The sequence below is a fragment of the Cajanus cajan genome, chromosome 7, assembly GCF_000230855.2.
Source record: "Cajanus cajan strain Asha chromosome 7, NIPB_CcT2T_4, whole genome shotgun sequence".
Classification (NCBI taxonomy): domain Eukaryota; kingdom Viridiplantae; phylum Streptophyta; class Magnoliopsida; order Fabales; family Fabaceae; genus Cajanus; species Cajanus cajan.
In genome coordinates, this window is record NC_138523.1 from 13,695,736 (window position 1) to 13,712,805 (window position 17,070).

The following is a 17,070-nucleotide window of genomic DNA, read 5'->3' on the forward strand; positions in this document are numbered from 1 at the left end:
ATATTTTTTAGCCTGAAGAGACTTGACTGTAAAAGAATAATTGGGTGTTTGAAGTCTAAAGAGACTTTGTGTAAAAAAATATTTGGATATTTGCTTGAAGAGATAGGTCAAATATTACTTAGGTTGAGCTAAAAATGGCTTGTAAAAGAATATTTGTATTTTTACAAAAAATAGTGAAACTTGATCACATTTGATTAGGCATGGCAACGGGGCGGGGCGAGGGCAGATTTTACGTTCCCTACCCCCGCCCCCACAAATTTAAACCTCCCCCGATACCCGCCGGGGTAAAATCTAGGTCCCCATCCCTGCCCCCGGCGGGGTTCGGGTTTCCCTGCCCCGCCCCCGCTCCTATTTTTTTTTCTTCTTTTTTTATTTTTTTCTTTTAAATAAATATGAACAATTTATAAAAAATAAAAGAAAAAAAAATAATATAAATTTTTACATATAAATATTTCTAATTTTGGTTTATATATATATATAAATAATTTTTTAATTATATTATTAAGCGGGGCAGGGGCGGGGGCGGGTATGGGGGCGGGGGCGTGGTGGGTATTAACATTCTCGTCCCCGCCCTCGCCCCCGATTTTATCAATTGGGGAAAACCCGAACCCGAACCCGAACCCGATAAACACGGGTTTTTCCCGTCCAAATCGCGGCGGGTTCGGGCGGGTATCCACGGGGACGGGTTAGATTGCCATGCCTACATTTGATCAAGAGTTGGATGTAACCTCGATGGTTGAGATGAACTAATATAAAAATATTTTGTGTTCTTTTGATATAACTCGTTGTTTGCACTCCTACAACATTTCATACTACTTCACTAATTCAAAAAAAATGTGTGTTTTTGATGGACACTATTCAATCTCCTTTCTATTATCTTTTTGTTCTCCACATAGTGAAACATGATTAAAAACTGAACATAGTCTCACTGGTTAAAACAAATTAATATAAAAATATCTTGTGTGATTTGATTTTCTTTGTTCGCATTCTTTTAAGCTTATGTTACTACTTCGTTTTTCAAAAAAAAATGTTAAGTTTTTAATTAACATTATTCAATTTCCTTCTAGTGTATTTAATTATATTCTCCACACGCATAATTTCATTTAACTAGTGTCATTTAATTAGTCCCTAACAATAGTGCCATAAACTTGATGCATTTATAACATGCTTAAGGGCAAGTGTATTCTATTACAATAATAACAATGGACAGTGTCTAAATTATTGTACCCAAAGGACTAATTGTGTCACTTTCTTATATAAATTCAAATATAGTCTAAGCAAATCAAATTGAGTTTTCAGTGTAGTAATTTAAAATATAAATAAGTGAGATTAAAATTATAATTTCAATTGATATAAAAACAAGTTGCTATAGTTCACCAATGTGCTTTCAATCATTTTTCTCATACCTAATTAAAGACTTTACATTTTAATATCAATTGCCAAATTTTCCAATCTTTTGTCAATTATTAGTCATAAATTGAAAATTTCATTTTTTAAATGGATTCTTATTTATTCATTCAAAACATGAACTCAAGAAATGGTTTAGTATAAGTGAAAATAAAATAATTGAAAATTTGATTTGTAATTTGTTCATTAAACGTTCTAAGATTTATTTGTCCTTCATGCCCACCAATAAATTATGATATAATCGCCAATAATTTAATTGATTAAAAACGATTCAAATAGTTATCACATGTTAACAAACTTTATAAATGAAAGTATAATTCAATTAATTAGAAAAACATCAAATCTCAATTATATCGTGATTTTATATGAATTAAGTATGACTACTACAAACCTTATTTATAGAATTAGTTTTTCACAAAACAAATCTTATTTATAGAATTAGTTTCTCACAAAAAAAGGACATAATCTCTTCATTGTGATATATACAAGGAGGGAAAAAGAAAACCTTAAATAATATCCTTTCTACTTTGATCTAAAAATTCAAGGTTGCCTTCCTTTTGTTTCAAGGCTATCTTTGTTTTCTTTTCAAACTAAGAATAAGAGGAAGTAGAATATTTTTTGTATCCAACTTCAAAAATAAGGTAAAAGATATCTCATTTCTCTATCTTCTTTCAACATATATGTTGGGGGCGTATTTTCTCATTATTTGCATGATCTTGCATAGTCCTACATGATAGTACTCTAGATCCTTGATATTTTTTAGTCCGATGCTCTACATGTACAATCATGCTTAAGATAACATGATTGTGCTTCTTTAAAAGGGATAACATTTCCTTTATTTTTAAGGTTTTATCATAATCGGTGCTAACTTAAATTTCTACATCAATATAACTCAAAATGAGGTTAAATTGTTTAAATAATTTATCAAACATTATCAAATTTAACCTAAATTTATTATATATAACCAACAAAAATATGATTTGTCATAATACATTTGATTATTTATTTTTAATCTTTATAAATTTTTTTACCAAAGACTAATTTAAATGAATTCAATATTTAATAAATTAAAATAAAAATATATTTCAAAGACCGAAAAAAATTACAAAAACTAAAGAAAAGGAATTTCTTCATGAAAAAAATCATTTTTTCACATAAATAAAAATGAATAAATAATTAAATAGTTTATCTACAAGACAATATGTAATGATATATATATATATATATATATATATATATTATATGTATTAATTTTATTATATTTTTTTTCTAAAAGTTACATCAATAATAATTTTAAGACTTAAATATGTTTTTAGTCCTTCAAATTTAGGATAAATTTGTTTTTGGTCCCTCAAATTTAAAATTGATGTTTTTAGTCCTTGTAATTTCAAAAAATCTTATTTTGGTCTTTATATTCAAATTTTCTTAATAAATTTATCAAATATTATTGCATAATATCTACCTATTAGTGTCTTATTAGTGAATATCACACTAAATTCAATTGACATTGTATAATCATCTTAATTTATTACTTTCATATATATGTTATTAATGATTTGAGGGACTAAAATAATTTTTTTAAAAATTACAAGAATTAAAAATAACGATTTTAAATTTGAGGAATCAAAAACAAATTTATCTTAAATTTAAAAGATTAAAAACATATTTAAACCTAATTTTAAATAATTAATAATATATTTCTTATACAAAGAAAAAAACTAATATATGAACTAAATTCTCATTTCCATTCGATATAAAATTTTGTACACATAGAAATAAGCTCTTAAAAACAGTATGATGCATAAATAAAAAATATATATCATACCCTCTTTGTAATATTCATTTTATTATCAACCAATGTTTCTCAAAGATCACAAAAATTCTATTGATTTGATAGTAAGCTCCATTAGATTTTGTGATTTTTTATTAAAACCAAATATTTAAACCTTGTTATTATTGTCGCCCAGTCTAAAAGTCTTCTATTCTATTTTCTATTATCTAACGTTCTAAGTTCTAACCTTCCTTTCTCTCTCTCCCTCTCTCAACTCTTAGATCTCTGTTTCCGTTTCAACTTTCGCATAAATCTTTGAGCTTTGAGGATTTTCCGTTCTGTTCCGTTGGTGGGTCTTTCTTCTCTCAAAGATGGCCACCGGAGTGAACAGAAAAATTTCCGCAGCATCAGCGCGTGCTCACACCAGAAGGGCAAAGAAAACCTCTTCCGTGTCTCTCCCTTCAGGTCTCTCTTCACTCTTCCTCATACCTACATCTCATTTATTAGTCAAGTTTGATTTTTGTGCAATATGGTGCTAAAAAAAAAGCATTACATTGTTAATCAATTGGAAATTGCTTTAGATTTGACTTTGGCCGTATAATGTAAATGTAAATTGGTAATCGTTGATTGGATGCCTGTATGAATAAATTTTTAAGCTGCCAATGCATTTTAATTATGTTCTTATTAGTTATTGATGGGAGTTGGTCACTCTTTATTTTGTTCATTCCTTTTTCTTTAGAAAGAGATTTATTTATTTGTTAGTTAAAGTTTAGGGGGGAATTAGTGGTGGGAAGAGTGGTATGCTACAAGCCTTAGGGTCTGTCTGGATAAATAAACAACTTCTGTGAAAACCATAAACACTTATAGGAGAAAAAATTGGGAAGGAAAAATGAAATTAACTTTGCTAAAATTAGCTTATGCACTAGCTAATTTGAAGAAAATTTCTAGTATTAGCTTCTCCAAAAACTTATTTTTAAGCCAATTTAATTTTATGGAGAAGCTAATTTAATTTTGTCTCCTATAAGTTTTTCCGGAGAAATTTATCCAAATAAACCTTAGCATGAGTTTGTAATGGTACCTAAAAATTGCTTGCTATGTGGGATTAATGGTAGGAGTAGTCCAAGCATTTTAAGTAACGTGCTTCGATCATTACTAACTGAACCAATTCCTGTTGGCTTTAGGAGACTTATAGCTAGTCTCACCTGTGTTGGAGCATACGGTAATTATTAAGTTGTATTTTGTTTTTCTCGTGCTTGACTTGTGGAGTGCAACTTGGTATTTAATACTCATGTTTTAAGTTATATTTGTCTATTTTTTAATTTGGCTTTACAAACTCTCAGGAATTCTTAGAACAACACTAGCTGTGTTGTTTATTGGGTTTCTAGCATGGGCTTATCAGGTTAGTCGACCTCCTCCTCCCAAGATATGTGGCACTCCTGATGGACCGCCTATAACAGCATCAAGAATCAAATTAAGAGACGGAAGGTATTTGGCATACAAAGAGCACGGTGTTCCAAAAGAGGCAGCCAAGTATAAAATCATCTATGTCCATGGTTTTGATAGTTGCAGGCATGACGCCACGGTTGCCAATAACCTATCGCCTGTAAATATTAACATTACACTTTACTGTTTTTCATAGCATTATCTAATACCGTTGTTGTTTGCACTATTATATTTAAGATGGTTTATTCCAGGATGTTGTTGAGGAGATGGGGATCTACATTGTATCTTTTGACAGACCTGGTTATGGGGAAAGTGATCCTGATCCAAATCGTACATTAAAAAGCATAGCTTTAGATATAGAAGAGCTTGCAGATCAGCTGGGATTGGGGTCCAAATTCTACGTGGTTGGTTTATCCATGGGTGGTCAAATTGCTTGGAACTGCCTTAAGTATATACCTCACAGGTATGACTTATTTAGGATATTTGTAGGTTTGTTGACGTAATTTTTTTAGCAACATATCACCAATATTTCTTTTTCTTTTTCATTGCATTATTTGCTCTTTTGTAATATTCATCTTGATTGCCTATACATGTTAGTGGTGTGAGGTACCACTGTCAACCTCCTTTTGAAAAAATAATTTTCAATTCTGACAGGCTGGCAGGTGCAGTACTTGTAGCCCCAGCTGTCAACTACTGGTGGGCTGGTCTTCCTGCAAACTTAACTACTGAAGCCTATAATCAAAATAAATTACAAGACCAATTGGCGCTTCGCGTCGCACACTACATGCCATGGCTAACTTACTGGTGGAACACTCAACGATGGTTTCCAGGATCTGGTGTAATTGCTCATAGTCCACATATTTTATCTCATCAAGACAAAGAACTTGTGTCTAAGTTGTCTCATAGAAATAGTTATTTGGTAAGTATCTAATCTAAACTTTGGTGATTCCAAAATTTATGAATTTTTTCTGAGTGCAATTTGGTGTGTGATTTAGTTGATAAATTTGTATTGGTTAAATTCATAAAATGTGATTTGATTTTGAAATATGTTGGTGATTGTTTTGCCAAAGATCAAAACTCTTACCAACTGAACAAACTCATGTTGTGACTTGTGAATATATTCTCTTTGAATTTGGTGGATTTGACCACCAAAACAAGTCTTATTCAGATTTTTTAGCTGTTTAATTTAGTGTGGATGTCTGCATTTTTTGAAGTTGGTTGTAGCCAATGCACACCACCTTATGTTTTTGAATTCTTTGTACTCGCACTCTGTTCTTGTTTTTTTTATGTTATTATACTGATAAAAAAAAGTTTTATGGTTTTTGGAATTAATAGCTAAAGTAGTTTGTCTTTGATTACTTTTACTTGTATTAAAAGATATATAAAACACAGAATATACACTAGAGTATTTAAACTATGATCATCAATGCATTATGTTAGTATCAATTTTGGGGTAGATGCAATTGCAACATTTATAGGCAAATACTAGACTTCTTAATGATACCTTGTTTCATAAGTATGTGGTTTGGATCATGTTATTGCATGGACAATTGTGTGGAAAAAATGCCTGAAATTTCATTGCTGAATGTTTATAAACTTGTTGTTTGTATTGTACTTTTTGACATATATAGAAGATATAGTTATTAAAGTATACCTAGTATAGTTATTAACTATACTTTGATGCTTTTTGTAATAATTAATAAAATTGATATATGATAAAAATATTTATCATGTATCCATGAATAGCATGAAAAATGAACTGAAGTATCACTTTATAGTTGGAACTTGATGCATATTTACATGATACATCATCTTTCAATTTAAGGCAGAGTAAATGGGTTGCATGAGAAATATTTTGAAGCAAATTCTTATCAGAGAAGCAAAATGTCTGTTTGTGCTAGAGGTTTTTGGTGCATTGTTCCTGTCAAATCCCCTTTCTCTGTATTCTTTTTTATCTTTCAAAGTTCAAACTACCTAAGCAATTTATTTAGAAAATTTTTAGAGCATGCCACTGTTGACCTGTTTAACTTGGCATAGCAGGTAAATCAATCTTCATGATGTTATTGTCTTGTATTTGTCAATTTCTCTCTGCATCCCATGAATAACTGCCTGAAGCTTATTTAAGTTGTTTTGCAATTTGTAACGGATCTTTGAGTAGCAAATTTAGTTTTAAAGGCTTCATTGTAATTAAGGAACGTGGAAATTCTAAAATTCTATGCATTATTCTCTTGTTGAAGTGAAGCATTGCACAATGACATCATGTGATCCATGGAGTTTATCCGACCTACTGAGGAAAATACTTTTGCTGTGTGTAAAACAAGATAATTTGTTACTTGTGCACACTATTTGACTTGATAATGCTTTACTAGCTTGTCCTTTTGATATTGCTTTTACAGTTATATGACTAATGCTAAAACACTAATAAAGAAATAGTACTGTGAGAAATGGGTTCATTTGAGAAGTGGTTGATTAATTGAATCATTGAATTTGATTAGCCTCATTTTTATTGATTGGTCTTGATGTTCTGTAGTTTTGTCTTCAACTAAATATCCCCTCATAATATCTAATAACACGTATTGTTTCAGTTAGAATATTGGCATGAAAAACTTTTAGCTTCAAGTCCCTAAAACCTAGGTTTCTTACCTCAATTCAGGATAGATTTAATTATAAATTTGTGTTGTGTGGCTTCCACAGGCACAGGTAAGACAGCAAGGTGATTATGAAACTGTCCACCGTGACTTAAATATTGGATTTGGTAACTGGGAATATAGTCCCATTGATCTTGAAAACCCATTTCCAAATAATGAAGGTTCTGTCCATCTTTGGCAAGGAGACGAGGATGTGATGGTTCCAGTTACACTGCAACGTTACATAGCGCAAAACCTTCCATGGATTCAATATCATGAACTTCAAGGTTCTGGTCACTTGTTTGTTTATGCTGATGGAATGAGTGATACTATCATCAAGTCACTTTTACACGCGAAGTAGGCTTCTTCTGTGTGGGTTATTGTCTGTGAGATGTAGGCTTCTATGTTGGTTACTGTCTATCTCAAGTCAGTTTTGGCATTTCATATCTCAGTTTTGGAGAATTCAAACTGTTGAACAGAATGATGTATTATCAACTTTGAACAACATTGAGTACACTTAGTGCATGTTTGCTTTAGTGTCATGTTTGTCTCTATCCACGTCTTGCAAATGCAAGCCATTGTAGCTTCTATGTACGTTGACGTGATATTTCTAGTGGATGTGGTTTATGTACGCAGATCCAAACATTCACCTAACGGTAGGGAGAATCGAATTACTTAATAATTGTATGGACTTTTTTTCTTGTGTGTGGAAAGTTGTTTAAGAGAAGCTGATTTGTTTCTCTATAAACGGCGATGAACAGTACTATTTCACAAAACCAGTTTTAGGCTTTGGTTACTATTTGGAAGCAGAACAATGTTCACCACGATGCAATTCTTATCAACTCTCACTATGTTTGGCTTTTAACCGACTGTTTCATTCCAAAAATCAGTTGTTTACGCCGTGTAGTTGACATTAGTAGAACAACAAATGAATTATTAAGGTTAAAGACAGAATGTCTTGGACTCTATTAAGTTTATTTATTCCATGGTTGTGTTGATATTTCTTACATGATGTGATGTGAAATGCTTGCCTGAATAAATCTTATTAGGATTGCTATCTTTAACGGATTCCTTGTAAAATGATTCAGTGCTTTGCTTTACTGCTGAAAGGTTCTGCATAGTTCGTGGATATGTCTAACTAGATTGTCTGGTTTTAGTTATTGGATTAGGGCATTGGCTTAATTCGCTAGATTGTCCAAATTCTCCAAAGGGGTATATAAATTATTGTCAACAATGTTTTTAATTAGTCCCTTGTACCCTTTTCTTTGTGACGTAAACATAATGTCACCCATCAAATTTCAGAAGCAAAATTGTAGCATACGAAAGAATTGAATGCAGTTTATAATTCATGCACGTTACTGGTTGTCTCAGGTTGGATATAGCTTTGGCTTTTCTCAATTGTAATCAAAACCATGTCCTCCACTTGCCAACAATAGGATAAAAAAAATGGTGGTTTCATTAATTTATAGATTTTGAAGCTTGATAATGTCGTGTGCTTGCTTTGGCAGTGCTGCCTATCATATCTTTCACTTGATTTCTGATTTCTTCTTCCCACTCCCTTTCCCTTTTAAATAATTGCAAAAGCCTTATAACTTTTATCATCTCTTTCAAAATGATTTCCAGCATATTTGAATACAAGTTTAAAAGGATTTTGTTTGAGAACTTTTATATTAAAAGTAAGTTTTATTTTCAGTAGAAAAATCTTAAGCGACAAACCCTTATAAAATGTATCCAAACAGGATTATGACAACTTTTTGAAGTAAAGTAATAAAACAGTTTGCCGCACATTAGGTTGGGATGCAGCTCTGTTCGTTGTCATCAATCATATCTTCATGTGCTTAACATCGAAAGCAATCTTCATTCCATCAAAGTTTCACCACCCCCACCCAACATCTCCAACTCAATGCTCTTTTTCTCTCACTATTTTTTTTTTTAATATAAAAACCATCGAACAAGTAGATCAATTAATATGGAAGATGTTTTATCTTAATTAAAATCCTTGCGTTTGAGTCTTGAGTCTTGACTCTTGAGACATGTGGTATTTACAAAAAGCGTATACTTAATAGATATTAACATTACACATTACTTATTTTATTTTTAATAATTTAAAAAACTCTTCTCAAATTCAGTAGTATTAAAAATTTAACTAAATAAATCCCACAATTAATTTCATGAATATTAATTTTTAATTTCACAAGTGGCCCTACAACAGCTGTGTTTTTTTTAAATACTGTTAAGCATGTGTGCTTAAATATTTCATCAATATTAATTTTTAATTTCACAGGTGACCCTACAACAAGTATTTTTATTTTTAATACACTTAAGAATATGTGCTTAAATAAGACACTGATGCTTACTAAGCACACGCTTCCAATCTTTGAATGCTTAACATTCACTGTTCTTGGCCTTTTCAGCATCGTGATAAGATATTTTACTACCTTCTTGGACAGAACTTTCATAGACTTTATGTTTACTGCTACTCTCTAATTAGAATTAATTTTGCATTGGTAAAACTTTTAAGATAATTTTTTTATTACACAGGTTATTAAGATGAAAGTTTAATTTAATTAAATAAAACAACAAGAACACTTGAGCAACTGCATTGAATTTTTTTCTTTCGATCTTATCTTTTTAGTTAATTTTATGAGGAGAGAAGGGATTATTTGCTGCTTAAGAGTTTCAATACAAGGTAATTTGACCAACCTGCACTCCATATTCTTCACTTATAATATATAGTATTGTAATACTACAACGAGAGACAAAAACTGGGAGAAGAAGTTGAAAACTCTTCAAGACACAAAGAAAGGAGCAAGAAACTTACACCCCAAGATATGACTCAAACCCTGAAAGGCAAATGCACAAACATGACTACCTTTGATGATCATCTTATCTACCCAGCTGTCTTGGGATCAAATTTTTTTCTCATGGTTCCGATCTGCTTAGGAGTCAATCCAAAAGCCTTCTGCAGAAGCTCCTCATCAATCCCTGAACCAAACACAGCAGAAGGTATCTTCTGAATCCCAGGGTTTTGGCTATTGAAGCTTCCAAACAACGTGGCAGGTTCATCACCAACGTTCATCATGAAGTGCACTAGGCCCTTAGGGAGCACCATGACCTCTCCTTGTTCAAGCACTCTAGCAAACACCCTATTGCTGGAATCAACAAAGCCTGAGTACACTTTTCCTTGCACCACATGGACCAGCTCAGTGGCTCTAGGATGAAAGTGTGGAGGGTTGATGCCACCAACTTCAATGTCTGCTCTTGCAAAAGACAACCCTAGAGTGTTGAGCCCTGGAAAGTTTGTAGGACTTGCTGACACCACAGCTAGGCCTGTGTCTGAGAAGTTGTTCCCTGAGGCTTTCATGCCAGAGAAGACAAAGTCATCAGTGGTGACCTCTGAGGAGTTCTTGCATGGGAGAGTGTAGTGCATGTTGGCATGTGATGTTTTCATGGCACCAAATCTAGGGTTTGGTATGCAGAAGTCTTGAACTGGATCAGGGTCTGAGGCTAATGTGATGGCAACACTGAGGGAGAAAATGGCAAGCATGAGCCAAAGGGTGTTTTCTGAAAACATGTTTCTCTTGTTCCTTTGCCTCTTTCCCTTTTTGGTTAACTTGTGTGTTGAACCAAGAGTGAGTTGAGGTGGCTTATATAGAAATGAAATGGATGTGTTGTTGTTATGTGTTATATTTATTAGTTTAGAAACTCCTTAAATGAACTGCACTACGCTCTTGGAATGATGACATGGTGGTATAAGATGCAAGAGCTTTATTACAGGATCTTAGGCACATATTCTGCAATTAATGTTTCTAAACCATTATTCTAGCAAATAAGGGTCCTACTAAAGGTCAAATTTTATTACTAGTACCTTATAGTTACAAATAAAAATAATTAGTTAGTACTCTATTCAATCTTTTTAAATAAAATTTTTAATTATAAAATATATTAAGATTATGACTTAATAAATTAGACGTAAATGTGTGATTTACTTCCACTTATCTTAAAGTCTATCATTATTGTTTCATTCTCATATTTAAGAGAGAATAATGTAAATATATTGTGAATGTTAATATAAAGGATGTCTTACATAATAAAAGTAATATATCTAAAATGTTCAAAATGGGATGAGGATGTATACAATTGACCACACAAGCTTGTGTTGAGCTTACTTCCACCCCTCTAGGAGGCATATGAGGTGAAAGCTTCATGTAGAAGTTTGTGAACAAAAAAATGTGGTTAATGAAAAAAATTCTGCTAAAAATTGGTTAACCAAATTTTTCAACAAAAACTATTATTAAAAAAAGCCGTTGAACATTTTTTAGGTCACATATTCTGCTATTAATGCTTGTAAACCATGATTCTAGGATATACTGGTCCTACTATAATAGTCAAATTTGATTACAAGTACGTTGTTTACTGTATGATATATAACATACAATATACTTATTTGAATTAATTAACAGTCATAAAATGATAAGGTGTTCCACGCGTTGTATAAAGCGGCGCTGACAATAAGCATGATTAAAATGATTAATGAGGAATCTGTCTTATTTAAATAATGGGAAATACTCCCTGCGTGCACCACCACGGGGATTAAGGTGTGGTGGCATTGTTGCATTAGTAAAGCATTGAATTAATGTGCCCGTGCCATGTATTCATCGATTGTATGGTCCTGTTCTCATTGCTTTGCTTGTTTGTGAAGCAAAATTAGAATGATGAACTTTAATCCACGCATTAGTGACGTCATTATTTGTCAGCAATATATATAATACTATTATTGGGATTCACTGCTATAGTTGAAGCGTAGAAAATGAGACAACATATATAATACTGTTATTGGGTAGTAGTAGAATTGTGGAATGCAATTTATACATCTATTTTATTTTTTAAAAATACCAATTAGAGGGCAAAAATTTTAATGCCCATGTATCACTATTTATTTATTTTAATTATAGTCACTAGTACATAAAGGGTCTTTTATGTCGGGTATTTTGAGCCTTTTACGTCGAAAAAGGTTTTGACGTTAATACGGGAGACGTAATATTACGTCGCCTCTAAAACGCGACGTAAATTTACATCGGATATTATCCCAGCCCGACGTAAAAAGGGACAAAAAACATGCCATAATTTTACGTCGGACATGGCTTTGTCCGACATAAATTTACGTCGGTCATTGCAAGGCCCGAAGTAAATTTACGTCGGACAAAGCCATGTCCGACGTAAATTATGGGTTTTTTTTTTAAAACGTTTATAAATTTTTTATATACTCAACACCTGCATATATATAGTCCAGAATACCAAATCTAAACCAGGCAGTCCAGAATAGAAATTCAAATTATTTTTCAAAATTGAATGACAAAAAGAAAATAATATATAAATCTTAAAAAGCATAAATTATGACAATTAAATCCTATTATCCTAAAAAAGCTATAAAACATATGTTTGTCAATGCTATCTAACTAACAAAACTAACTAACTATCAAACTATAAATATAATATCTAACTAACTAATAACTTAGAAATCTAACTATTATATACTTTGAAGAAAAAAAGTTGTCCATTGTTCTCTTATCTTTAGCATCTCATCTTCGGGCAATGGAGATGAATCTTGAAAGACCTGAAACATTAATTTAAGTGTCATTAATATGCAATGTTAATTATCCTAAAGGTAAATATACTTAAATAAATTTTGATAAGAATTACCTGCGCTCAAAAATCAATAATACCCGCAGAAACTATGGCTCTCATCCAATACATGATGTAATAGCCACATTCAAACAAGTCTTGTTGCCTATTACACTAAAATGAGAAACAAATAACTATTATTTCCAAAGTCAATAAATTTAAATATTATTGACTATATATTTGCTAACCTTAGGGTATATGAAATGCAATGACTTTGATGATCTGGCTCTTCTACTTAAAATATTAGCTTCAGACACGATTCTAATTAATTGAAATAAAAACAAATGTTAACCAATATATATAATTACAGTTTTAAAACATAATGAAAAAATTTAGTTACCCTTGTAATTGGCATTTAATTTCGTGGCTTGGTTTTCGATGTAGTGAACAAAATCACACCACGGTGTATTCCTTAGGAATGATTACCATTAACTGCCAATGGGACCTACATTGTATGACAAACAAATTAGTTATAAAATTACCATGATTAAAAAACCAATTAAAAAACTAACCCGTCAATGTATGGAGCCATGTATATATCTCTTCTTGAGTCACTCATCCATGTTTGCATATATTGCTGGATCTGGACCTGAGTGTTTCCTGATTTTTGGACAGATTGAGGCTCAATAAATCCATATACTTCTGCTTGTGCATGCTCCACACTCAATTTGTCCATGTACCTAACACAAATAATTATTATAAGTTAAATGTAATTATTGTAAATTTAGACTCATAAAAGAAAATATGACTTACATGGCCCACAGCTGTATGATAGAAATATTTAACATGGAGTTCCCCAACAATCTCTAATGCATCAGGCATAGATATGTATAGTGGAACAACAGCGCTATCAACTCCAAAAACTCTAATGTCCCACTACAATTGAATTGGCTTCTTCTTTAATCGTGGTAATATGATTAGAAGCTTAGATATGGGATCATCCTCAGCTGCTGCGATATTAGCATCATCAACATGAGGTTCTCTCATGACCTCCTTACCACGATTGATAAAATCCAAAAGAAATAATCACAATTAGTTAAACAATAATAGAATTATAAGAATATAAAAGAGCAATAATATAATTACCTTTGCCCGTGCTGAAAGCGGCATGACCAAACGTTTTGGCCAAGCTAAGAATGTGTCGGTTGCCTGCCCCACTAGTTGAACCTCTGTATTGGGCAAAGGTACTAGAGCAGCAGCATCTTGAACTTGGTCAACCACAACCCGTGTCCAGTCTGGCTGTAGAGGGACACCATGGATGGTTGAGCCACCCTCAAATACTCGGCCAATAGCCACTAACCGTGGGGGGTCATCCTCAACATATAACTCACACTGGTTTGGTACATCAGTGTGAGTCTGATCCGGTGAGGGATCTGGAGCAACACAACTCCCTTTAGTGCTGACTCGAACACCATCATGAGCAACTGTAGTCTGTTGCTGAGAACGAGCCAAAAGTTCAAACTTCTGTTCAAACTCTTTTTGAATATTCTTCAATTTCTCTTCAAACTGCATCTCCAATCTCTGCTCCATTCTTTGCATAACCTCTTGACTGCAAGAGTCAACAGTGCTCCTCGATGATCGGGCACCAAAGAAATCTTGGTGGCTCCAAGAACCACCAACACCACGCACACGGCCTCCGTGCTTTGGCCTTCCTATGGCCGTTGTGAGGATATCATCCCGACCATGGGAAACAAATGAGCCCTGGGTGCTCTGCTCAACTAAACCCTCCTGCAACATATTAACAATAAGTATACCCTAAACTACACTTATGAATTAAATGAGTTGAAATGAAGAGTCTTAGTTTGTATATTTTTACTTACTATTTTATTAACAACGACCCTTGCAGACTCAGAAGTCATTTGCCCATCTGATTTTGTCCGGGCTGCTATCCACATCTCATGGCGGGGAGGTGACTCCACACGGTCAGCAGACTCAACCCCTGCTGCCTCTACCCTAGCCTTCTTCATTTCCTTTTTTTTTCTTTCATATCCCCCTCTTGACAATAGATGGGGTGCATCATTCTTGGCCTGTCGTTCTTGGGCAGCTATTCTTTTAGCCTGCAATAATACAAAAAAGAAAATGAGATTAATTAAAATATACCTTAAGTATTTGTGTTAATGTAAGAGTTATCAATAACTAACCTGCCATGAAGGGTCCAATCGAGTGGCACGAAATTGCATCCACTCCTCATCAGTGATCTGGTACTTTAGACAGAGAGTCTCATTTTGTTGCTCTCCAAATACATACTCCCATGTCAAGAAAGTCTTGAAGTCTCTCCACCTGGTGGCAAGGGCAGATAACATCTTCCTCCTCATGACCTCAGTGTTGGGAATGTCAAAATTTTGCTATGAAAATAACAACAAATAATAAATAATGTATTTAAGTTATATAATATTGAAGGGATGTGAAAGTATATACCTGAATATCCTGCCACATGAGGTTCTTGTCAACCTCTTGAACGTCATCCCATGATGGAATGATAATAGAAACATGTCGTCGAGCTAGGACTCCCAAATAGCTCTTAAACTTGGCAGCATTTGGGCCTGATGCCTTGCCAGAATGAGGATCCACCTCAACCGGTGTCCTCTCCTTGGCAATGCGTCCAGCTGTCAACCTAGACAATCGGGTGACAGATCTACCTTCCTTCCTTCCACCTAAAGCTCAATGCCTAAAAAGATCCATCTTTAATGCATCTGGAACAGCCCATACTAAAATCAGAACGGGCCGTTCCAGATCAACAATTTACAATACAAAAAATTTAAGCAGAACGGGCCGTGCTGCAACCAGAACGGCCTGTACTGCTTGCAGAACGGCCCGTTCTGCAAGCAGTACAGGCCGTTCTGGTTGCAGAACGGCCCGTTCTGCAAGCAGTACAGGTCGTTCTGCTTGTAGAACGACCCGTTCCAAATGAACAAATAGCAGAAAATAAACCAAAAATTTGCGTAGACAAGAAACTAACCTCAAACGTGTAATGTGCAGACACTTAGAGAGTTACAAACGTCCAATGTAGAAACAAACGCACTGGGAGACTTAGAAAATGAGAGAAAATGGATTATTAGTTTCCGTAAACAGGGAGCGCGGGAATGAAAAATGAAAGGTGCATGATTTTAGGGGCATATTTACGTCGGGTTAGGGTGGTGCGACGTAAATTTACGTCGGACTAGGGGGGGTCTGACGTAAATTTACGTCGGACAGTGAGAGCTCCGACGTTAATGGGCTAATTTACGTCGGACCCCCCTTTGTCCGACGTAAATTAGTTCCCATTATTTACCATTCTGCCATCGCGTTTTTATAACGTCGGTGGTGCCTTGTTCCGACGTCATTTAGGTGACGTAAAAGCGTCTTTTTGCACTAGTGAGTATTATATGAGATATCCAGTAGTGACTAATCTTTGTCAGGAATCGTGAACACTTATAATATAAGTATTTTTCTCTTAACATAATCTCTTCCATATTTAATATCAAAATTTTAACTCTAGACAACTTGATTGAAGGATATAAATTGTTATCACTTATACTAACCAATGTTGATACGTGTATCACTTTTTATGATTGATTTTGTAATTTTTTAAATTCTTATTTTGTCGGTATGCATTATTGAAAACCAACAAATAGTTGATATTATCCTTTTAAGTAAGATTTCTGATTTGAGACTTATAAATAAAAAAATATAATTAGAATAATAAACTTTATTAAAGGTGGGTCATTTAGGTTTTTCAACAAATATTAATTGGCAAAGTTGATGAATACTTTGTACTAATAAACTAAATTCTCATTTTTAAAAATATTACTATAAGCAAAAGTTGAGTCAAATAAAAGAGATTAGATTTTACAACTGCACAATCTAAAGTTTGAATTTTCTTTGAGAGATATATACTCACATTTAGTGTTGAAATTTATCTCAAAAGAAATTCTTGTTTGAAAAGAAAAAAGAAAGTATACCTTGATTATTCTTCGAAATGCATCTGGTAATAATTAACACAAAATAAAACATTTTGAAAGAGGACAATTCTTTTTTCACTGATGTGCACAAGATACTAATTTGATTTGAGTATTATTAGGCTCATAGATACAACCCAAACAATAGGAATTTGCTTGGGCCATGATGGGCTTCGATGCCCATTGATTAGAGGAAGGC

General features: G+C 33.3%; 2 protein-coding genes across 2 annotated transcripts; one reads left to right on the forward strand and one right to left on the reverse strand.

Annotated features, from left to right (window-relative positions):
* Positions 1-3,375: 3,375 nt before the first annotated feature.
* On the forward strand, positions 3,376-7,939 carry LOC109787831 (alpha/beta-Hydrolases superfamily protein). The gene is made up of 5 exons (XM_020346406.3): positions 3,376-3,643; positions 4,519-4,781; positions 4,873-5,084; positions 5,276-5,540; positions 7,316-7,939. Exons 1-5 carry the CDS (start codon positions 3,550-3,552, stop codon positions 7,607-7,609), a joined length of 1,128 nt encoding a protein of 375 aa, XP_020201995.1. The 5' UTR covers positions 3,376-3,549; the 3' UTR covers positions 7,610-7,939.
* A 2,002-nt stretch (positions 7,940-9,941) lies between these two features.
* On the reverse strand, positions 9,942-10,913 carry LOC109787833 (RmlC-like cupins superfamily protein). The gene has a single exon (XM_083061124.1). It carries the CDS (start codon positions 10,820-10,822, stop codon positions 10,139-10,141), a length of 684 nt encoding a protein of 227 aa, XP_082917250.1. The 5' UTR covers positions 10,823-10,913; the 3' UTR covers positions 9,942-10,138.
* Positions 10,914-17,070: the final 6,157 nt, after the last annotated feature.

Coding starts and splice junctions, on each gene's coding strand:
- LOC109787833 (XM_083061124.1), bottom strand. CDS start 10,822: ATGTTTTCAGAAAACACCCTTTGGCTCATGCTTGCCATTTTCTCCCTC.
- LOC109787831 (XM_020346406.3), top strand. CDS start 3,550: ATGGCCACCGGAGTGAACAGAAAAATTTCCGCAGCATCAGCGCGTGCT. Junction 3,644..4,518: donor TTCCGTGTCTCTCCCTTCAG/GTCTCTCTTCAC, acceptor ACAAACTCTCAG/GAATTCTTAGAACAACACTA. Junction 5,541..7,315: donor CTCATAGAAATAGTTATTTG/GTAAGTATCTAA, acceptor TGGCTTCCACAG/GCACAGGTAAGACAGCAAGG.